This window comes from Procambarus clarkii, chromosome 44 (genome assembly GCF_040958095.1).
Source record: "Procambarus clarkii isolate CNS0578487 chromosome 44, FALCON_Pclarkii_2.0, whole genome shotgun sequence".
In the NCBI taxonomy this organism is placed as follows: Eukaryota; Metazoa; Arthropoda; class Malacostraca; order Decapoda; family Cambaridae; genus Procambarus; species Procambarus clarkii.
This window is the reverse complement of record NC_091193.1, coordinates 10,969,471-10,993,591: the sequence shown is the minus strand read 5'-3', so window position 1 is coordinate 10,993,591 and position 24,121 is coordinate 10,969,471. Positions and strand designations below refer to the sequence as shown.

At 41.3% G+C, this 24,121-nt stretch overlaps 1 protein-coding gene across 2 annotated transcripts in view; it reads right to left on the bottom strand.

Moving 5' to 3' along the window:
- The window catches only part of LOC123745271 (protein embryonic gonad), a 42,561-nt gene that overhangs the window by 3,350 nt on the left and 15,090 nt on the right, over positions 1-24,121 (bottom strand). The window contains exons 2-4 of one of the 2 annotated variants that reach the window (XM_045725623.2): positions 3,732-3,878; positions 1,941-2,019; positions 1,359-1,510 (exon numbers count right to left, since the gene is read on the bottom strand). In XM_045725623.2, the coding sequence (XP_045581579.1) occupies positions 1,359-1,510; positions 1,941-2,019; positions 3,732-3,760 (260 nt within the window). In that variant the 5' untranslated portion in view covers positions 3,761-3,878. The remainder of the gene's footprint in view (positions 1-1,358; positions 1,511-1,940; positions 2,020-3,731; positions 3,879-24,121) is intronic. The other variant, XM_045725624.2, reaches the window with a different exon arrangement.

Below are 24,121 nucleotides of genomic sequence, written 5' to 3'. Positions count from 1 at the left end.
GCTAACAGAGTCACGGTTCAGTAGGTTGCGGGGCTCTCTCTCCGCTGGACACTGAGCAGAGGCAAGGCTTCTTTTAATGATGTCGTTGACTTCGTCGTGTCTAGTGTGCCAACCACCCGATTTTCCACAGTGCAGGCCATGCAATCCATATTCGTCAGCATCTGCCTCGCCGCAAATACACCTGTGAACAGTGTGGATAGGGGCAGCAAGGCGGAGAGCGACTGCAATACGGAGCTCCTGCGGATCAAGACGTGTGCCTGTCGCAGACATAGGGACTGCCAGAAGGAAGTCCCCTGCATGGGGAGCCTGCACAGCTGTGAGGCGTGCACGATCACTGGGGGTTGTTGCTGCCTCCAGCAAAGCTGTGGCTTCTTTGTCTACAATGGGGCTGTCCCAACTGGATTGTTTCTTGGCTTTCGGCATGGCTGGTCTGAGTGCTGGGTCTGTCATGGCACCCCATTTCGTGTCACATTCCGTGTAGTGGGGGTCCTGTATCCCCGCTACATCACTTAGGGTGTCAGGTAGAATTTCCTTAACCAGGTCATCTGATGCTGAGGAGGAAGACAGGAAGGCTGGGACTGCAATTTGGGTGGCGGTGCGGACACCCAAGCCACCGAGCCTGACAGGAAGAGTGGCTTGTTTCCACTGGCATTCGTTGAGAGAGAGGTTAACAACTTTTTCCAGCATGGTCTTCAGTAGGAGGTCTATATATATATATATATATATATATATATATATATTATATATATAGAGTATATATATATATATATATATATATATATATATATATATATATATATATATATATATATATATATAGTTTCATATATGTTCCCAATTATGAAACCTCTTAACATGGGAAGGAGAGGGAAATATCAGAGGAAAAGCACCAAGCCTTTATGACTATATCAGCACTTGGAAGGGATCAGAATAAGGATTTGAGATGGGACAAGGTGGGAAGGAATGGTGCCCAACCACTTGGACAGTCGGGGGGATTGAACGCCGACCTGCATGAAGCGAGACGGTCACTCTACCACCCAGCCCCAAGTGGTTGTATAAGTAAAATATTTTACAGTCCCGAGTTCGAGTCCCAAGGATCCATATGTGCGTTAACGAGAGGAGTTTATACCTAGTGGTATAAACCTCCTAGTGGTATAAACTACCTCCTAGTGGTATAAACTACCTCCTAGTGGTATAAACTAGTGGTATAAACTACCTCCTAGTGGTATAAACTAGTGGTATAAACTACCTCCTAGTGGTATAAACTAGTGGTATAAACTACCTCCTAGTGGTATAAACTAGTGCTATAAACTACCTCCTAGTGGTATAAACTATATAAAAATATATAGTGGCCTCACCTTGAGCCGCTCTTGGACATGCCGACCATGAGACACTTGCGCAGCCTGCAGGCCTTGCACGAGGTCCTGTTCTGCTTGTTGATCACACACTGACCGCCGTTCTTGCACTCGTGCACCTGCGACAAGTTGTTGTACGTTCGCCCGAAGAACGACTGCCGGGAGAAACGGTGTGGTTAGTCCTCTGGTTTGTTGTGGTTGTTGCAGCTACGGTGTATTTGTTGTGGTTGTTGCAGCTGTTGTTGTTGTTACAGCTGATTTTTTGTGTGTGTGGTTGTGGAGTGTTAGAGATTAGTGTATCTGAGAAAATGTTGTGGCCTGTGACTAGAGCGGATTTTTGTGGTTGAAATAAATTATCATACATATGTATACATGTGGCTTCTAATGTATGATTATATGGCATACTATAATTTAAATTGACATTATTCTGTTAAAGCAACGCAAATCCTACACCCCCCCCCTCCCCTTCCCTCCCTCTCTCTCTCTCTCTCTCTCTCTCTCTCTCTCTCTCTCTCTCTCTCTCTCTCTCTCTCTCTCTCTCTCTCTCTCTCTCTCTCTCTCTCTCTCTCTCTCTCTTTCTCTCACCTTACAACCTTCGCAGGTGAAGGCGCCGAAGTGGAAGCCTGCAGCGGGCTCCCCACACACCTTGCACAGCTGGTTCATCCTGCCGTAAGAGAGAGACACAAACCCATTAGCAACAGGAAAAACATTTTGCGAAAAAGAATGCATTTCATTTGCGTGAAGCAATAATAATTATGCAGATGAAAATTTCAGCTAGAAATAATAAAATCTGATCTAAGAATCATAAATAACTAAGAATAGGTGATAATAACTATATATATATATATATATAGCATTTGATGGTTACAAGATATACATGGGTTGATACAAAAATAATAATGCAAAAAGGTGCTTAAAGGTTATGGATCTCTTGAAGAACACAACAATGGGAAACATTGATGAATGTCACAGACGGGTTCGATCATTGTTGCAAGTCAAACACTTCTTCGAATTCCTCTGAAGTTGGACTAGTGCCCAAGACATATATATATATATATATATATAGGGTTGATATATATATATATATATATATATATATATATATATATATATATAGGGTTGATATATATATATATATATATATATATATATATATATATATATATATATATATATATATATATATATATATATATATATATATATATATATATATATATATATACGGAAGAATATATTACAGATAAACAAAACTCAAAATGAAAAACTTAAAAGGGAAAATTTGAAAAATAAACAGCCAATTATGCTGGCAAAATTATTGGAGAAACAGGGAAGTGTTGAGTAACTGGAAAAAATCCAAATTATATCAGATATAAATAGAATTGTCTACGGAAACTTAGAGTGAAACTAATACGTGGAAAATATATGTAAAATAAAAATGTAATACGTAGGGAGAAAATAAAAAAAATGGGAAAATAAATCAAAATATGAACCTAATATGTAGGAAAATATATATAAAAAAGTGAAAGTAATAATTGAGGATAACATAAAAAAGTGAAAATAATTTATGTTGAAAATATATTATATTGTGAAACATATTTTGTGAAAATATAATTTGAAAAATTGTAATTATGAGACTCCGAGTGATAACCAAAGACAGATATATGAAAATCGAAATAAATTTAGAGCAAGGAATAATTTAAATGATTATTTGTTAACAAATAAGTTTAGGAAAACAACAATAAAAATAGCTAGAACAAAATTAGATGAATATATTCGAACTTCTGGCTATACAGGTTCGAATCCCGGTCTAGTCATAAAGTTCTTAGTGATATATGACTTAAGGAAAAATCAATATATATATATATATATATATATATATATATATATATATATATATATATATATATATATATATATATATATATATATATATATATATATATATATATATATATATATATATATGATGTATGTATAACAGAAGCTAGATTTATTTAGGGACAAGAAAAGGATAATTAAACTAGTCTTTACCACTGAAAGGGGATGAACTCAATAAGGGAAAAAATATATTATACCAAAGTTGACAAAATATTAATTTAGAATAATCGAAAAAAAAATTACTCAAAAAATCCTAGTGAGCTGGAATAAATTCAAAGAATGCTCAAATACATTATAAAACCTACATAAATATATAAATCAAAAGTGAAAGCAATCAGATTAAGGGATTTTGTTTTGTTTGTTATCAAACACTTCTCCATCAATATGCCGAGAAATATTAACATAATTATGAATTAGGTAAAAGCAAACGAATAATAAAAAAAAATCAAAATATATTAGCATAAAGAAATAGTAAACTGATGAGAGTGAAAGTACCTTAGGAGAGAGCGAAAGTAAATCTGCATATCCGAATTTTTTTTATGTTTTGTTTTGATTTTTAAGACTAAATTTGGTCTTTTTCTTTATATTCTCGTCTTGTTATAAGTAATTAACATCTGGTGTGCTCTTGAACAGCTTTTCCTTCTGATGACAGAGAAAAATAAATATATTTAGCACACAGGTTACTAGTTAGCTAGTTTGGGTTAATGTACTAAATATCAATATATACTCGTAATGTGCATATTTATTTATATAAATATATAATATATTTGTTAGTTTAAATCTGTGACGTCTTGTTGAGGTTCCAGGTCTCAAAAATTGTTCTTTATAAATTGTATAGAATCCCGTTACTATTTTGTACGTAGTGATCATATTGCCTCTTCTAGCTTTGGCATATTTAATGCCTCTAACCTGTCCTTGTAGCTCTTGTCTTTCAATTCTGAAAGCCATTTAGTTGCATGTAGTTTCAGTCTCTCATCAGTGTAATGAAGTTTCACCTTTTCCAGTTTGCTGATGTACTTCTAAAGATATTGGCACCATACAACTTCTACATATTTAAACTTTGGTCTCACTCTCCACGTATTTAAATGCAATTCTGAAATTGGAAAGCGTTGCAGAGGTTCTTCGCACAATTTTCTTTATGTGGTCCCCATGTGACAGTTTTCTGTCTGAAAACCATCTCTAGATCACTTTATCTGAATTCCTAAAATCTTTTACACATAATTTTTAGGTTGTACGTGGCCTATTTTCTCCTTTTCAGATTCATAACAAGGCATTTATCCACATTAAATTCCATTTGTCAAATAAAAGAAGCATCAGGTGTATCGTGTGTGTGTGTGTGTACTCACCTGATTGTGCTTGCGGGGGTTAAGCTTTGGCTCTTTGGTCCCGCCTCTCAACTGTCAATCAACTGGTGTACAGATTCCTGAGCCTACTGGGCTCTTATCATATCTACATTTGAAACTGTGTATGGAGTCAGCCTCCACCACATCACTTCCTAGTGCATTCCATTTATTAACTACTTTGACACTGAAAAAATTCTTTCTAACGTCTGTGTGTGCGTGTGTGTGTGTGTGTGTGTGTGTGTGTGTACTCACCTAGTTGTACTCACCTAGTTGTGTTTGCGGGGGTTGAGCTCTGGCTCTTTGGTCCCGCCTCTCAACCGTCAATCAACAGGTGTACAGATTCATGAGCCTATCGGGCTCTGTCATATCTACACTTGAAACTGTGTATGGAGTCAGCCTCCACCACATCACTTCCTAATGCATTCCATTTGTCAACCACTCTGACACTAAAAAAGTTCTTTCTAATATCTCTGTGGCTCATTTGGGCACTCAGTTTCCACCTGTGTCCCCTTGTGCGTGTTCCCCTTGTGTTAAATAGACTGTCTTTATCTACCCTATCAATCCCCTTCAGAATCTTGAATGTGGTGATCATGTCCCCCCTAACTCTTCTGTCTTCCAGCGAAGTGAGGTTTAATTCCCGTAGTCTCTCCTCGTAGCTCATACCTCTCAGCTCGGGTACTAGTCTGGTGGCAAACCTTTGAACCTTTTCCAGTTTAGTCTTATCCTTGACTAGATGTGTGTGTGTGTGTGTGTGTGTGTGTGTGTGTGTGTGTGTGTTCAGGTCCCCTCTAGGCCACCTCCCGACCTTTCCCAGGATGGAACCCACAACACTCGCCAAATACACAGGTATCTATTTACTGCTGTAAACGTGCCAACACGTCCACGTCCTGCTGTATGCGGACAAAAAGCATGATTAAAGAAATACTAGAAATACTACAATATCTTCCCTCAGGCATGAGACCTGTGTTGAACACCTTCCCCCATGAGGTAAATATTTTGTCAACAATGTGATCCCACGAGAAAGTACACGATGAAATCACAGTAACGGGATTTATCAGTGAGGAAATCTGCAGAGTGTTCAGGCTAGGATCGAACGAGTGAACATATCTTCACCTCTCCATAAACATGAGTTTGAGCTTGCAGGACATGATGACTCCAGTCCCCGCGGCGGTGCTGAAACGTAATCATGTCACTTACGAGGGGTAGAGAAGTGGCATTCGCTTCCCAAGAAGTTTATAACTCAGGCAGCGTAACAATTACGAGGATCATTTGTGGCCTCTCAAGCTGCCTGGTGCTTCCTGACGGAGGCAGCTCTACGCGCAATAAAACCCTCAATATGATTTCGCTTCAATTTCGGTCTCTGTTGTGAAGGCTTTCACATGCGGCGCTCGTCTTTCATGTCCTGACATGCATTCCTTTGAAGTCATATTCATGAACAAGTGTGTTCATAAATTGGTAATTAATTTTATAGTGATTATTTCGATTAGTCATTTTTATGAAACAAAAGTGATTTAGTATGTTCCCTAAACATTTTTGGCATTAGAAGCTGATAAACAAGCCAATTTTGTTTGTCAGAGTTGATTAAGAGAAGTTTGAAAAAGTACTGATATTACTAATGATATTAATAATTCCATATATTTTAATAATAATAATAATAATAATAATGATAATAAATTTAATAATAATAATAATAACAATAATAAATTTAATAATAATAATAATAATAACAATAATAAGAAGAAGAACACCAATAATATCAAGTAGAGCTTTGAAATTCAGCTCTCCAGTGGATTTTCGCATTAATATACATCACGTTATTTAGATTTCTCTCGTGTTTCTGAAGTTGACGAGTAGAGTGAATGAACCACGTTGTCTCTTACTGAAACGACCATACGAATCATAATTACTCACACTCCGCCCAAACAGAAACAAGCAATACTAAGTGAGCCAGCCGGAGGCTTAGGGCCCGCGCAGGAATATCCCTGAAAAAAAGTCTACACTTGGATGCTTGGGGAGGGAGGGGGAGGGGGGAGGAAGGGTTAAACCTCTTATACAATAAGAGGTATAACCCCTATTATTGTATAAGAGGTTATACCTCTTATAAAATAAGAGGTATAACCCCTATTATTGTATAAGAGGGGGGTTATACGCACAACTTGGACTGGCTTTAGCTATATTCCTCCAGTCTTCATGTCGATTCAATAGAATCGCAGGTTTTATAACTTATAGCAAAGTCGTGATGGTACAGTGGTAACGTCAGTCAGAGCTCTGGTTGATTTTCTCATTAATATATATTACGGTAGTATGATTTCTTTGTGTTAATAATAATAATAGCAATAATAATAACAATAATGATTATGAAAATATAAATATTTGTAATAATAATTATCCTAAAAATAATAATATCATCTGCATTTTCCAAAACAGTATAACAGTGTACTGTGAAGGGTGCAATGTTTCGAGCCATAGGTCTTGAGATGTTTCGTGCCATAGATCTAGTAGAGGTTTTGTATCGTAGGTCTAATCGACATTAAAGACCGTTGGGCTAATACATACACAATATTGTATCAACGCAACTGAGGTAAATAAAGACTGTAATGGCAGTATTCACAACCTCAGTAATGGCATTAATCCCGTGTTCTTTAATTGAATATGTCAAGAATAGTAAGGAGTGGATATGCCATGATAGAATTTTCAAAGAATTGGAGAATTAATATATCAGAATAAAAGATGGTTTAAACATAGTGCGAGATATATCTAACAAAAATGTTATTTATAACTTTCAGTGATATTTCACGGTAGGCTTAGATGAAGGGGGGGGGAGGAGTTATTATTAATTTTTTTTGAAGTTGGTTTATATAAAGGGAAAAAAATGGTCATGAAGCACGTGAAGATATTATGTGAAAATTCCCGGCATTTAATATTAACAAGAGAGGTATCGGTAATATCTGATAGATAAGGTTAACAAGAGCTGGATCAATAATACGAGATAGTTAATATTAACTGAAGATAGATCAATAATCCCGAGAGATGAGAGACAAAATAGAGAGGACAATAATCCCAACTGATAAGAATCAACTGATAACTGATAACTGATAACTCTTATCTGTTATCAAAACAGAAGGGTCAGTAACCCCTACATGTAAGATTAACAAGAGTTCATAATTCCTAATTGCATAATAAAATTAATAATCTCGACAGGTAAGAGTAGCAAGGACAAAGAGCAATAAGTTTTAAGTGGAAATTCTAAGACTAAACCAAGCAATTGGCCAGGATAGGGGGTTGTGAGCACGGTGTGTAGTCACCTAGTTGTATTCATCTAGTTGTGATTGCGGGGGTTGAGCTCTGATCTTTCGGCCCTCCTCTCAACTGTCAATCAACTGTTACTAACTACTATTTATTTTCCCCATACACACACACATACCTAGGAAGCAGCCCGTAACAGCTGTCTAACTCCCAGGTACCTATTTACTGCTAGGTAACAGGGGCATCAGGGTGAAAGAAACTGTCCATTTGTTTTTGCCTGGTGCGGGAATCGAACCCGCGCCACAGAATTATGAGATCTGCGCGCTATCCACCAGGCTACCAGGCCCCTTGTGTGTGTATGTGTGTGTGTGTGTGTGTGCGTGTGTGTGCGTGTGTGTGTGTGTGTGTGTGTGTGTGTGTGTGTGTGTGTGTGTGTGCGTGTGTGTGCGTGTGTGTGTGTGTGTGTGCGTGTGCGTGTGTGTGTGCGTCTATTTACAAGATGGTGCTCATGTTTCCCGTCATCCTTTGCACGTTTGGAAGATTTCAATCTTGCATGCACCACCACCTCCTGTATTCTTCCCATCCTTCACAGCTTGTGCTCATTTCTTCCTCATGTTTCTCATATTTCTTTCAAATCTTTCTCGTATTTTTCTTATGTCGTTTGTATATCTTTCTTATATCTTTTTTATATCTTATATCTTTCTTATATCTTTCTTAGATTTCGTTATATCTTTCTTTCTTATATCTTACCTATATATTATATATATTTTTTATATATCTTATATATTTTCAATATTTGATTTACGTCTTTTTAACGCATTAATATATTTCCTGAGACTCGTACTTACAGTTAATTCACAGGAATTTCGGCACTATCTTTCGCATCGAAAAAAATAAGACGCTTTAAGGAACAAATCCACAAGGGCCGTGACGAGGATTCGAACCTACGTCCGAGAGCATCCCAGACGCTGCCTAAAATCGACTGAGCTACGACATGGTCAAAAAGGAAAGGACACGCTTTAAGGAAACAAAAAGCACTGCGATATTTACGTTTCCTCTGGCTACTTCGCATTGACCTCGGCAGATGAGATATGTTGCCCAGTCTAGCTTCATTCGCCTTCTGGGTTAGGCAAAAATACTTCCAATTTGACGCTCGTCATATCGAAAGATCTGGCTGGAATGTACAGGTAAGGACTACACTGCACAAACGCTGCCCACTCCAGCGTTGGTCTGACGTTTGTCAGACTACCGCATCTAAAAATCTAGATGTACGTCTAACGCATTATTATATTTAAACCATCGCTCTCCGTGCTCATATCTAGACACTACCCAGCCCGTCCACCTCATAGCCGTTCGCTTTTCTCCCTCAGCCATACTTCTTTCCTCACTCCCCCCCCCCCCCCCCCACCACCCTCCCTCACTCCTCACCCTCTTCCTTCCCTCACTCCTCAACCCCTACCTCCCTCACCCTTCTTCACTCCCTCCTCTCTCCCTCCCTTCCTCCTCCATCACCCCCCCCCCGACCCCGCCCCACCAATCTTCCTCGCCACCTCCCAAGCCTCATACACCGCGGTAGATAGTGAGAAATAGTGAGAGATAGCGTCGCTCTCAGGGACCACATAGACGAAGAGAATATATCGATGATCTTCAAACACCAGACCGAGGACAAAAAAACAGGATAACGAAGCCCTCATATTTCTAGCATGTGGGTATTGTGTATATCTGTGGGTGGGTATGTGTGTGTGTGTGTGAACATAGGGGCTTCTAAACGTGTGGGCGATTGGGCGTGTGGACATGTGGCGCGCGTGGGCATGTGGGCGTTTAGGGGGGGAGGGGTGCATGAGGGTGTGTGTGGGCGTGCACCTGGAAAATAATAGAGTGTGGGCTGGGGCGGGTGTAGCGGAGATAACATCGTTGTTCTGGCAGCCGATGCTTTGTGATATCTCCCAGAGCGAGGCGACGTATATATATATATATATATATATATATATATATATATATATATATATATATATATATATATATATATATCACTATTTATAATTCGAGAATTAAATGTTGTTTTCAGTATTGTGATACAGTCAGTGATTAAGACGAAACACGCTGCGGTTAAAACTAGTTCAGTGTCAAGTGTCATGTGGATGACAGGTCAAGTGAGAAGGTGTTTAGCTGGTGTGAAGTTCTTGGCGACGGGAGGAGGCACTTGCGGGGGGTCCATGACGTGTTCTGTTGCTTAGATGTGGTGTTCTGTGGAGGAGACGAGGGTGGGGGGAGGGAGGGTGTTCTCTACAAGTGAGGTGGTAGGGGGGGGGGGGTGAGTGCCTTCTTCTACATGTGAAGCCTGAGGAGAGTGAGTGTATCCTACATGTATACACACACACACACACACACACACACACACACACACACACACACACACACACACACACACACACACACACACACACACACGCACGCACAGGGTCTGGTAGGGTCAGGGTCAGGGTCTGCGTACTCACCTAATTCACCTAATTGTACTCACAATTAGGTGAGTACAATTAGGTGAATTAGGTGAGTACGCACAGGGTCTGGTAGCCTGGTGGATAGCGCGCAGGGCTCGTAATTCTGTGGCGCGGGTTCGATTCCCGCACCAAGCAGAAACAAATGGGCAAAGTTTCTTTCACCCCTGAATGCCCCTGTTACCTAGCAGTAAATAGGTACCTTGGAGTTAAGTCAGCTGTCACGGGCTGCTTCCTGGAGTGTATATGTGTGTGGTGTGGAAAAAAAGTAGTTAGTAAACAGTTGATTGACAGTTGGGAGGCGGGCCGAAAGAGCAAAGCTCAACCCCCGCAAAACACAACTAGGTGAATACACACACACACACACACACACACACACACACACACACACACACACACACACACACACACACACACACACACACACACACACACACTCACACACACTCACACACACACACTCACACACACACACACACACACTCACTCACACACACTCACACACATTCGTCAGAGATTCGTATTACTCACTCACGCGTCAGTAACGTGCTGGTATACCGTTCGCTGAGTGTGACTTCATAAATGCTCCCTTGATTTAATACTAAAAAAAAGTCTGCTGTTAATATCATATCGTTAACGATTCGTTAAATTTTAAGGAGACTGAATTCTAAGAGATATTTTTTGTTTACGATACGACTGTTTGCCGGACCCCTACAGCCGGCTTCCAGCTGGTCCATCCGGCCTTCTCCTCCTCAAGTCCTGTGTTTATGTGACATTCCTTTGCTCGGTTCCCTAATTACATCAATTATTGCATTATGCAGTTTCACTAATTAATTTTATAAGTGGTGGCATTAACTGGGGTCGTTTAGTTTCTGATGCCACGATAGGGGTCAAACTGCAATTAAAAGCAATTTAGCGCCAGAGAAGAATTGAAGGTCAAATGGCAAAGGCATCAGGTGCAACAGTTGGGCCCCGGTCGCCGGCAAGGCTTTAGCAACCAATTATTTTATTTCACGTGAAGGGATTAAAAGGAGGAGCTGGATAACCTGGTGATCAACAACCAGGGTAGGTACCAGTCACCCAGGGAAGATACCAGCCACCCAGCGAAGGTACCAGCCACCAGGCAAGATACCAGCCACCAGGCAAGGTACCAGCCACCAGGGGCCAAGCTTGTGAAGACCTGCACATTATCGTTACGCTCGGTTATTCCTGAATGCGTCGGCTGGCGTTTGTTGTAGTTATTCGCGTCTGTTGAACTGCGGGCAGCCGCGGCGTCCTTCCCTACCTGCACCTCGCATTTGTTTGACCTAATTGGCGGTGTTTGGCTTGTCAGGACGCCAAATTTACACACGGTGCTGAGGGGGGGAGGAAGGAAGGGGTAAAGAGGTGATCCTGTTCACCAAATAACTCTACTGCTGCGAGGTTAGATTGATTGATAAAGATTAAGGCAAGGTACCATTCATGCCCAAGAGGTGGCACGGGCATGAATAGCCCGTAATGGGAGGTTATTGGGGGCAGTAACGTCGGCTGGAGGTTAGGTGTCGTGTTTGGGTGGTGTGAATGACGTCAGAGGATGACATTCGAGAGGGAAGCCGCCTCAAGTAGCATAGTAATGGTGTAAACAAAAGGTTTGTGTGTTAAGATACTTGTGTTAATTCCAGTAACGTCAGCTGACTCTCTGTCATTACGATTTGTTTATTGTAAATTATTAGTAAAGACGACATCTTATCTTTTTCTTTCTCTCGCATACTGTATTTCATAAGTAATTTAATCATCTTTGTAATGGGTTTGTTATTTAGAGTGCCCTGAACTTTATATATATATATATATATATATATATATATATATATATATATATATATATATATATATATATATATATATATATATATATATATATATATATATATATATATATATATATGAGAACAAACTTTAATGGTCCCCATGCCAATATATATGAGGGGACCATATATATCCCCCCACTTTAAATAAGAAAGCCATTACAAACATGATTAAATTATTTATGAAATAGTGTAAGCGAGAGAAGGAAAAAGACAAAAGGCAAGCAAATAAAGATGGAGTGCAAGGACAGAGGGAGAAAGAGAGGAATGATTACAAACCAAACGAAATAAAACTTGGATTTTAAAGAGTGAAAAGAGTGAATTTAGAAAGTGCAAATTTTTTAAATGCTAAATAAATCAATACCAACCAATAGATGAAGCCTCAAATAAACTTTCTTTTTGAGATAGAAAACGGAAGACTGGGAAAATTACTCGCCTAAAATGAACTTTAGGAGAGTTAAATCTCGTTTTCTTTTGTATTTCCCATGCTTTATGGTACACTTTGATTTTCCAAGTAATCCAACCAAAATTTGCTATTGTTAAAACAAAAGAATATTTGTATGTAAGATATTGCTGGACACCTACATGAACATTATTGCTTGTTAACTGCTTGTTATGGTTCTTAACGGCTTGTTAACGGCTTGTTATGGTTGTTAACTGCTTGTTATGGTTGTTAACGGCTTGTTATGGTTGTTAACTGCTTGTTATGGTTGTTAACGGCTTGTTATGGTTGTTAACTGCTTGTTATGGTTGTTAACTGCTTGTTATGCTTGTTAACTGCTTGTTATGGCTGGTAATTGTTTGTTATGGCTGTTAATTGTTTGTTATGGTTGTGAATTGTTTGTTATGGTTGTGAATTGTTTGTTATGGTTGTGAATTGTTTGTTATGGCTGGTAATTGTTTGTTATGGCTGTTAATTGTTTGTTATGGTTGTGAATTGTTTGTTATGGTTGTGAATTGTTTGTTATGGTTGTGAATTGTTTGTTATGGTTGTGAATTGTTTGTTATGGTTGTGAATTGTTTGTTATGGTTGTGAATTGTTTGTTATGGTTGTGAATTGTTTGTTATGGTTGTTAATTGTTTGGTATGGTTGTTAACTGTTTGTTAACTATGTATTGTTGTGTTACCTGTGTGTGGTTGGTATTAACTGTGTTATATGTGTTAACTGTTTATTATATGTGTTAACTATGTCATTGTTAGTCACTAGGTCAAACTACCATCCATTTATTCAATAACACATCGACCCAGCAAACTAACACCCACAACTATCCCTTATTAATCATTAACTATCCCTCCCTATTTTCTACCCATCGCTCTCCCCATTCCCTGGTTCTCTCTAGGATACAAGGAGCCACACACCCTCTCCCATCTCCTGGTTCTCTCTGGGATACAAGGAGCCACACACCCTCTCCCATCTCCTGGTTCTCTCTGGGATACAAGGAGCCACACACCCCCTCCCATCTCCTGGTTCTCTCTGGGATACAAGGAGCCACACACCCTCTCCCATCTCCTGGTTCTCTCTGGGATACAAGGAGCCACACACCCTCTCCCATCTCCTGGTTCTCTCTGGGATACAAGGAGCCACATACCCTCCCCCATCTCCTGGTTCTCTCTGGGATACAAGGAGCCACACACCCCCTCCCCCTCCCCTCTCCTGGTTCTGTGGGGCAGAAAAATCAGCTTATCCCAGAGAAGTGGTGATGCTGGTGACCGGATCAGCTCGCTACCTGACTTTTCCCCTTCAGTCCAATTTTTAGTCCTACCGAAAACAGGATCATTGCTGTCAGATCTTTATCGCCTCTCTCTCATCCCTCTACCTCTCCCTACCTTCTTCCCCCCATTCTCCGTCACACATACCTCCATCCCTCCGTCACTCAAGTACTCCTCCTCTCCCTCCATCAGCCAATCATACCTCCCTCCTATAACACACTCTCCTGTCTTTGAATCCGTAGTCTAAAAATATGCTGCTGACTGATGATTCGCACCAAAGGTGTCGACAATTAGACTCACAAGAGTATTGGGGTTTCCTTTATAGTTGTGGAGAGAGGACGGAATTTGAAGCTGAGATTTATCGCTGCCCGGAGAAGATGTATCCTCGATTGATTGATGAAGATTAAGCCACCCGAGAGGTGGTACGGGGATGAATAACCCGTAAGTGGAAGGATTTTTGTGGAGTGAATGTATACTGTGTGCTGAGGTCGCATTGAAATGGTCAGTTCTTAATATATGGCAGCTATCGCGGGGAAGGTTACTGGTTGACAGTATTTGTGAGGGTGTCCAGCTGCTGGACACTTTTTTTTTTTTTTACCAGAAGAGTGGCAGTGTGTTCCTCGTTACATTACGGGTTTAAGTAGTCGGGGTCTACTGTTTATAAGGTGTAAACATTGTGGATGAAGAAATGAAGCGGGTTATACCTCTCTGTGTGACCCGCTTCTCAGTGTATATACAGTGAGAGGATATACCTCAGTTCGGAACTATGTTCACGACTATTCTTGCAGGATGATCAGTAAGCTGCTGCTATTGACTTAATAGCCTTCCATAGATTGAGAGGCGTTAAGCCCAACGCCAAACTTTTACGGCTAAGGTCTCTTTACCCGGGTTAAGATAAGCGTCCACGATACAACTGTCAGAGATACAAGTCTTTGGGAGTCTGACAGAGGACTTATTCCGAAAATAGGTTACCGGAGTACGTCCAGGAACCTGTTTTTGTAAATGACATTCACATTTTTCCATTCAATTGTCTTTTTTTTTTTTGGTTTCATTGGTCCAATGTATGTATTTTTTTCTGGTGCTGGTTTACGTAGAGGTTTGATATCATGTGTGTTCCCGAGTGAAAGCTTTCTTCAGTACTGTACTATAGTGAGACTTCTATTGAATTAGCAGTGTGGACGATGAGGCATAATAATGTAGGAAGGAGTGAGGGGAGGGGAGATGAGGAAGGGAAGGAGTGAGGGGAAGGGAGGAAGGGAAGGAGTGAGGGGAAGGGAGGAAGGGAAGGAGTGAGGGGAAGGGAGGAAGGGAAGGAGTGAGGGGAGGGGAGGAAAGAAAGAGAAAGGCGAGCCAGAAGATGACAACAATTAGATGGAAGATTAGCAATATTCGGAGTTAGAGATTAACGCAAGAGGAAGTTATAGGGCATAGGGGGCAATGTATGAAACCCTGACTGGGCTGCCGTGGAAGCCCTAGGACCTCTTGAGCATTCAGTTGAATTCCAGGTTGCATTGATTTGGACAGTGTGCTTGAGAGTGCTTGAGAGTAGGTGGAGTAAAAGGAGACATGATAAAGACGTATAAATTACTTAAGACAATTGACAGAGTTGATATACGGTGACATGTTCTCAATAATTACCAATAGAAGCTGAGTCTCAGTGGGTGGCAGCTTGAAACTCAGATGAGCCATAGAGATGTTAGAAAGTTTTCGTTTTGCGTAAGAGTTGTGGAGAAATGGAATGAACTAAAGAAACTGATTGTAGAAGCAAATTCCCTTCATAATTTAAGTTAATGTGATAGGGAAAACAGGGCAGAAATCACACACAGAGATCACAATAACGTGATGCATGAATCCTCGTCACGGCCCTTGTGGATTTGTTCATGGGCAGAAATCCTTGTTTTAGGCAACCGGCACTAGAAAGGCGGGGTCCAAGAGCTAATGCACAAATAGGTGAGTATGCACACACACACTCGCACACACACACTCGCACACACACACTCGCACACACACACACACACTCAGCTGCCACAGGGGAAGCTCAACTACATCTCAGGGTGAACTGGTAAATTTAAGGAGCCCCCGAAGGAGAATAAAAAAAGAAGGAGAGCCCCCAGGCCCTGATCTTCCTGACCTTACAATTGTTCGTTTGTGACTGCTTCTCAACACCTGACCTTGCTTTTATTTCTGTCACTTTTCTCACAACCAGAAAGAAATACCAACACAAAGTCCAATTGGTATTCCTTGCACAGTGGGAAGGTTTCCGTAAGTAATTATTGAGGATGACTCCTGGGTCTAATGAAGTGGTTGGGTTGTTGGAATCGTTGTGTAAATAGTTAGCGCAGGTCAATAGTTCAAGTGGTTGGCTAGGGGGAGGCTTAATCGGTGCGTGAGGCAGACAAGGTTGTCAGCGTGGAGAGCCGCGCTCACGTGACAGACAAGCAACCAGGAAATTGTTAGCGATGTTGTTCGAGAAACTAAATGGTAGGGATAGGGGGGGGGGGGATTGGGGGACATGGGAGAGGGGAATAAGGAATGGAACAGGCAAAGATAGAGATGAAAAACGTCGATCTGTATCTCTGTATCTCTCTTTCTCTCTCTCTCTCTCTCTCTCTCTCTCTCTCTCTCTCTCTCTCTCTCTCTCTCTCTCTCTCTCTCTCTCTCTCTCTCTCTCTCTCTCTCTCTCTCTCTCTCTCTCTTTCACAAACACACACGCCATCGCAACCTTTATTATCCCATAATAATAACCATATATTTATTTGACTCAGGGACAGTACAGCAAATCTTTAGGTACATTGTCGTAAAGTTACAGTTATCGGTGCTCACTAAACTCATATAGAAAACAAAAGTGGGTCACATATGTTCCCACAAAACTAAAATACAATAGTGGGTCACATATTATTCCCATTCAAAATATTGATCTTACGAATGTATAATGAGTTATATCCTAGATAAAGAATGTTATTAAATACGAAAAATTGTGTTCGTTAACAATGTATTTTGATAAATATTATCATACAGAGTCCTGTACGACAGTAGACAATGTCTCACAATCGAGGAATTTAAGGTTCAATTCCCCGGGTTAGAAAGAGACGGTTGGGCACGTTTCCTTTTCACCTGATGCGTCTGTTCACGTAGCAGTAACTAGGTACCTGGGAGTTAGGCAACTGTTGTGGGGGTTGCATCCCGGGAAAGGTCTGTATTTGGCTTAGGGAGGGACCTAGATGAACCTAAGTATACAGGCTTCTTGTCCCCCGACACCGGAATTTTGTTTATGTAATATAATATTAATATAAGAAAGTAAGTGATGATACCGGGATTGATATAATATCTTATATAATATTAATGCTAATTTATAATAGGTTAAACGATAACAACTAAAGTTAACACAATATATATATATATGTATATATATATATATATATATATATATATATATATATATATATATATATATATATATATATTTAGTACGTTTACAGATGTGTTAAACAAAGAATAATTTATATACTACGAGGGGGGTGGGCGGATACACCCTCCTACCCCTATGTACATACATACATACATACATACATACATACATACATACATACATACATACATACATACATACATACATACATACATACATACCATGTACACCACCACATAACCTTCACACCATCACTACATAACACACATATCGCCCACACCATCAATGCATACTACAAAAACTCCCACACCACTACCACATAACCCCCCCCCGGCCACCACAACATACCTCCACACCACCACCACACACCTCTCCCCCCTCCCCCCCCCCCCACCACCACCACAACAGTCGGGTCGAATTGTAAACATGATCTCTCTCGTTCAACTTTCAACTCAAACAAAGCATCGACAATTAAACCCAGGAACCTTGGTTCGATCCTCACGATTACCAACAACTCTCAGGGGGTGCAAGGCACTATAGGTAAGCACGGTGCCATAGTGACCTATAGTACAGGTTCTTGTCGCTTGCAAAATGGCACTTATCTCTCCCGTGCATAAATTCTTTTTCTTTTGGGGTCATATTGTTGCAAATTCAGTCTTTGATTCGTAGAAACGTTACTTTTCCTTTGAGGGGTTGGTGCTTCAATAATCTCAAAAATTCGGATTAGTGTCCAGCCGGATAAGATGACATCTAGAAATCCGGTTGATGGTCTTGGTATGGAGGGGGGGGGGAGAGAAGGGGTGTTTCATGCTTTTGTTGTTGTTTTTGTGAAAGTTTCTGACTTTTTCTTTCTTAAGTTGTCTGATTTCCCGTGGCCTTTGCTGACCTCTTTTATGTGGGATGCTGCTTCGTCTTGTGTGACCTTTACTGACTTCTCCTTAATGACATCCTGCCAGATTTGGTCGCTTCTGGCCTCAAACTATAAGTTGTTCCGCAATATTTTTACTCTTTGACCTTTTTTTCCGGTCAGATCCTGCTTGATAATATAGCCAGTTTTCTGTCCTCTTAGATTATATGAAAATATATATTTCTTTCACATATCTTTCTACATATCTTTCAACAAGCATTCTACATATCACTAGAGAGAGAGGTGAGGAAATGTCACCAGCGTCAAGTAGTATTGCATAATAGAGATAGGTAATATTCAGTAACAATGAGAGGTATCCTCCAAAGGATACCTGATCAACCAGGCTGTGACTCATACGTCAGGCTGCGAGCAGCCGCGTCCAACAGCCTGGTTGATCAGTCCGGCAACCAGGAGGCCTGGTCGACGACCGGGCCGCGGGGACGCTAAGCCCCGGAAGCACCTCAAGGTAACCTCAAGGTAATACGCCAAAAAGAGACTCTGTTAAATGTCACAAGAAATCAGTCATCGTTTCACTGACAGTCGACCTCTCCTGACATCCTCTGGTCAAGTCAATGAGTGCAGATCTTCTATATAACATTAGGTCACCTTCTTTTGCAAACTCTAAATGCATGTTTGTAGCTTCTTAAAACTTATACTTCTAATGACTCTTGTATGCATTTTTGTGACATCTTAAAAATTTGTAGAATTTGATGATGAAGTAGTGGTCAAATTTCGCCTACACCATCGTTGCTCAGCGCTTGTATCTCTCTGAATTATATCCATCTTCTTGAGGTCTCTTGGGGGGGTTCAACATGACTTAACCTCACAGGTCTCAGCTGAGCTCTCAGGGTCATAACACTGAAGACTGGGAGCCATACAGATGAGACACATCATAACACTGAAGACTGGGAGCCATACAGATGAGACACATCATAACACTGAAGACTGGGAGCCATACAGATGAGACACATCATAACACTGAAGACTGGGAGCCATACAGATGAGACACATCATAACACTAAAGACTGGGAGCCATATAGATGAGACACATCATAACACTGAAGACTGGGAGCCATACAGATGAGAGACAAACACACATTATACGACAAACATTATATATATGTCCCCCTAAATGGAGAGATCAAATGTTCATAAACGCCACCAGGCATTTCTAGATAACTAGGATATCTTCTTGAGGTTATCTTGAGATGATTTCGGGGCTTTAGTGTCCCCGCGGCCCGGTCCTCGACCAGGCCTCCACCCCCAGGAAGCAGCCCGTGACAGCTAACTAACACCCAGGTACCTATTTTACTGCTAGGTAACAGGGGCATAGGGTGAAAGAAACTCTGCCCAATGTTTCTCGCCGGCGCCTGGGATCGAACCCAGGACCAAAGGATCACAAGTCCAGTGTGCTGTCTGCTCGGCCGACCGGCTCCATATGCGAAGCTGGTGATGCCATTTCCTAATAACTTGAGGAATTACATTAGCCTTAGTGATGCAATCACAACGTTGAGGCCGCTACCCCTCTGCAATATATGTTCCTCATCTAGCGTCTCCTTTGCATCCGTAAACATTTAGTGTATATTTGATTGGGAAAATCACCGCTAAACTTGTCATCCTTGGCACGTTTTGCGTCTGCCTAAATATATCATTGTGACGGATACAGCAGTTTACCTGGACCGCATTACAATGACCAGGAGCAACTGCACACACAGGCTCCGGTTGGATTTATAAGTTGCAGGAACATATATATGGATCAACAAATGGGTTTTCTCATCACTTAGCTTCATGAAATACAAGATATACACCTTTACCGTTCCTTCAGTCATTATTGATAATGAGAGTTCCGGTAGGTGAGCCTGTTCTTAAATTCCACCGAAAGTCCATAGGGGGGGGGGGGAGGATGATAGAATGTGTTGTCTTGGCATACATGTATGATATTAAACTCGTCTTAAAATGATGTGTAATTGCTATTCAGATACAGAGGAGCAGGTGCTCAGGGGAGTAACCAGAAGGTAATCAACCCGACCTAACATATTAGGTCATGTGTTGTCATGTGTTAAGTCACGACTTAACACATTAGATCATGTGTTAAGTCATGTGTTAAGTCACGACTTAGCAAAACGCAAGGGGAGAGGTATATCCTCTTCTTGGAGTATAAATACTGAGAGTATATTTTAGGCTCTGACAATGTTTTGGACTACAATATATACTACTAAGTTGGTCAGAAAGCCTTCATGGGACCTTACTAACCCTTCCGCGGCTGACAAAACTGAACCCTAACACTGAACCAGAGCCATAAATAAGATGTCTTTGAACAACACAAAAAAAAACATATTGGTTAAGTGTTTCATATCTTCCAGGCATATCTTGCTGGAAGACATATCTCTTACATTATTACTCTAGTGAATATAGACGATATCCTACTTGACCTTTTAAAAAAAAAAATGTTGGATATTTTACTAAATGCTTCGGTATCAATTCTCAAATTATCTTAGCAAACTGTTTCAAATAATGATTTGTTGGCATACAATTCCCTAGTTGCCACCACCACCACTACTACAAGCAGGAAGGTTAGGAAAACATTCTTGCGAGTGAAATCATTAGCCGGGTTGGAGCCAGGCTGCATGCACCCTTGATCTCCATTGACCTGTACTGACTTATGATGGCATGTCAAGCCTTTCAATATCCTCTTGAAGCTTTTATGTGATTTTCCGATATCTTAATGGCTGCTACTGATTTCTCGTGGCGTTGCCCCCCACCTCCTCATTCAACCACGACTAATATGATACCCAATGACAGCTACAGGTTGTAGTTCTGACGAACTTTAGTGATAAAGTTCGTCAGAACTCTTAATCTCCTCCGCAAACTTTTTGTGATAAAGTGTTATGATAAGCAAACTTCATAGCGTCTGACGAACTCTCATGGCCTCCGACCATCTCTCATGGCCTCCGACCATCTCTCATGGCCTCCGACCATCTCTCATGGCCTCCGACCATCTCTCATGGCCTCCGACCATCTCTCATGGCCTCCGACCATCTGCCATGGCCTCCGACCATCTCTCATGGCCTCCGACCATCTCTCATGGCCTCCGACCATCTCTCATGGGCTTCAGCCATCTCTCATGGGCTTCAGCCATCTCTCATGGGCTTCAACCAACTCTCATGGCCTCGAACGATCTCTCATGGCTTCCAACCATCACTCATGGCCTCCGAGCATCTCTCATGGCCTCCGACCATCTCTCATGGCCTCCGACCATCTGTCATGGCCTCCAACGATCACTCATGGCCTCCAACGATCACTCATGGCCTCCAACGAACTTTCGAAATCCTGACAGGTCCTTGCAGACCTGTCAGGATTAAGAAACTCTTCGATATTAACGATTCGATACATTTTATTACCTCTGCTTCGACCTCTTGTAACTTTAAATTACCCTTTTATTTTTTTTTATTTCGTATGATCTTAAATGAACTACGTTAAACTCTTATTATTTGCATCAATCTTCATAATTGATATTCAGGTCCTAGTTGACCAATTGTGGCTTTGGCTGACCCGTTAAGAGTCTAACTGATCATTATTTAAGACGGCAGATCGCGGGTTGACCTTTAATATACGGCACCTTTGGTACCGGTGGGTGTCCTTTACACGCCTGTGTCGAGTTTTAATGACTTCATTTTCCTCCTCCTTTCTCTTGCGTTCTAGGCTTACCCTCCCCCCCCTTCCCTTCTTCCTCCTCCTCTTCCCTCTCCTCCTTCTCTTTCTCCCCCTCCTCCTCCTCCTCCTCCTGCTCCTTCACTTTACTCTCCATGCTATCCGCATTGCTTGTACTTAAGGCTGATTTCTAATTTTTATACCTCACTGCATATGGAAATATACTTTAACTCTATGTTCAAAAGATCTTCAAAGGAATTTCCATCTGAATTTGGCTTCCACGAGAGCCTCTCCCTGCCTGAAGAAGGCTTCTACCTGCCTGAAGAAGGCTTCTACCTGCCTGAAGAAGGCTTCTACCTGCCTGAAGAAGGCTTCTACCTGCCTGAAGAAGGCTTCTACCTGCCTGAAGAAAGTTTGTGGTTTCGAGAAAAAGGTTAAATATTTCACAAGCATTTGCATCTCAATTTGTTTTAAGACAGTTATATTACTAATCTAAATATATTGCCGGGTCTCTTAATTAGCTGCGGAGAAAACCTGTCCCCTGACTTCAATAACAAGAAAGGCATACAACTATGTTCTCTAACTAGCTACAGGACAAACAACTGAGTTTTCTAAATAAATTCCTGCCAAACAACCGTTTTCTAATTTGGTGCCTGGCAAACCAATGTGTTCTCTAACTAGACCAATACCAAATAATTGCGCTCGCTAATTAACTGCATGATATATGACTGCGTTAACCAACAAGCAGTGAGGCAAACCACTGTGTCCTTATAATTAGCTGCCTGTCAAACTGCTGTGATCGCTAATCAGTTGTACGGGCTACTTACTGTGTTCTCTAACTAGTTGCTTGGCACTGTTGTGTTCACTATAAATTAGCTGCACGGTAAACAACTGCGCTTTCTAACTACGGTGCTGGGTAAAGACCGGTGTTCCTTAACTACTCTGTCTGGCGTCTCCCCTGATCCCCCCCCCCCCAGAAGACATCCACAACCTGAGCTGCGCGGGTATTGTTTCTGTGTCTATGTGCTTTGGTGGTATTCGATACTGACTCTTACGATGGGTATGTCACTTTGTAGTATCTTACTGCAGAGGTCATATCTATTATATGAAACGCAGTTTGCTCATATCTTAGGTCCTCTTTCTTGCTCCTACTTGGTTACATCGATAATCCGCGAGGAGGAGGAGGAGGAGGAGGAGAGTCGTAAGGCAGACAGATACAGGCACAGAGCCCACAGCATTATACAAGGTGACGAGGCATGAAGTAGTGTGTCGGTCTGACGCTCATATAATGTGAGTTGAGATCAGAGTACAAGACCGCCAGCTTGAAAGTCAGCTACCCCCAGCCTGCCAGCCAGTCACTCATCCAGCCAGTCAGTCAAGTCATCCCGCCTCATCCATCCCAGCTGCCAACCGCATTAGACAGTCAACCATATAGTCAAGGACACAAGCAATAAAACATGAAAAGTGGCCAACGAAACAAAATAGCCTCACAGACAACAACACAGGTCACTGAAGAGACCACGACCAAGGTAGACAAAGTCCCAAGGTAGACATAGTCCCAAGGTAGCCGGTCTGAACGTAGTCCGTCTGCTCGAGATTGGAGACCAAGCTCTTGGGGTCAGGCTCTCCCAACTTTTCCAAGCAATTCCTGTTGGGAACATGGCTAGCATGGGTGGGTCGGCATAGGTGTAAAAAAAATGTGCCAAGTGGCACTGTATCAAAATTATCTCCTTGTAAACTTAAGCAGTACCATTGACTCGACTTTGAATTATTAATATTTTTTTCGTCATATCGTAAAATGTTCACCACTGATCACACCACAATTAACAAAAAATTCTATCATATTTAGGTACTAACAGGCAAATGTATCTGTTTTTGAGCAGCAATGGGTACTAACATCCTGGAACAAGACCCAGCAGCAGCTAACATACCATTTGTCCCCCCTCACAGCACTCTTACTAGACCTACACTAGTGTCTCTCTCTCTCTCTCTCTCTCTCTCTCTCTCTCTCTCTCTCTCTCTCTCTCTCTCTCTCTCTCTCTCTCTCTCTCTCTCTCTCTCTCTCTCTCTCTCTCTCTCTCTCTCTCCAACCACTCAGTTACATACAGAGAGAGAGAGGCGCGGAAGGGTAAGGTCTTCCTCAAGAACATCACTCTACCTGCAGTCATTCACACACAGGCTGACTGGCATCTGGTACGTGTTCACACAACACTTTGATGCGTGTGAAATCAGGTCACTCGACCATATGAGGGCTCTGGCACACTGTTGGCTCGTGAC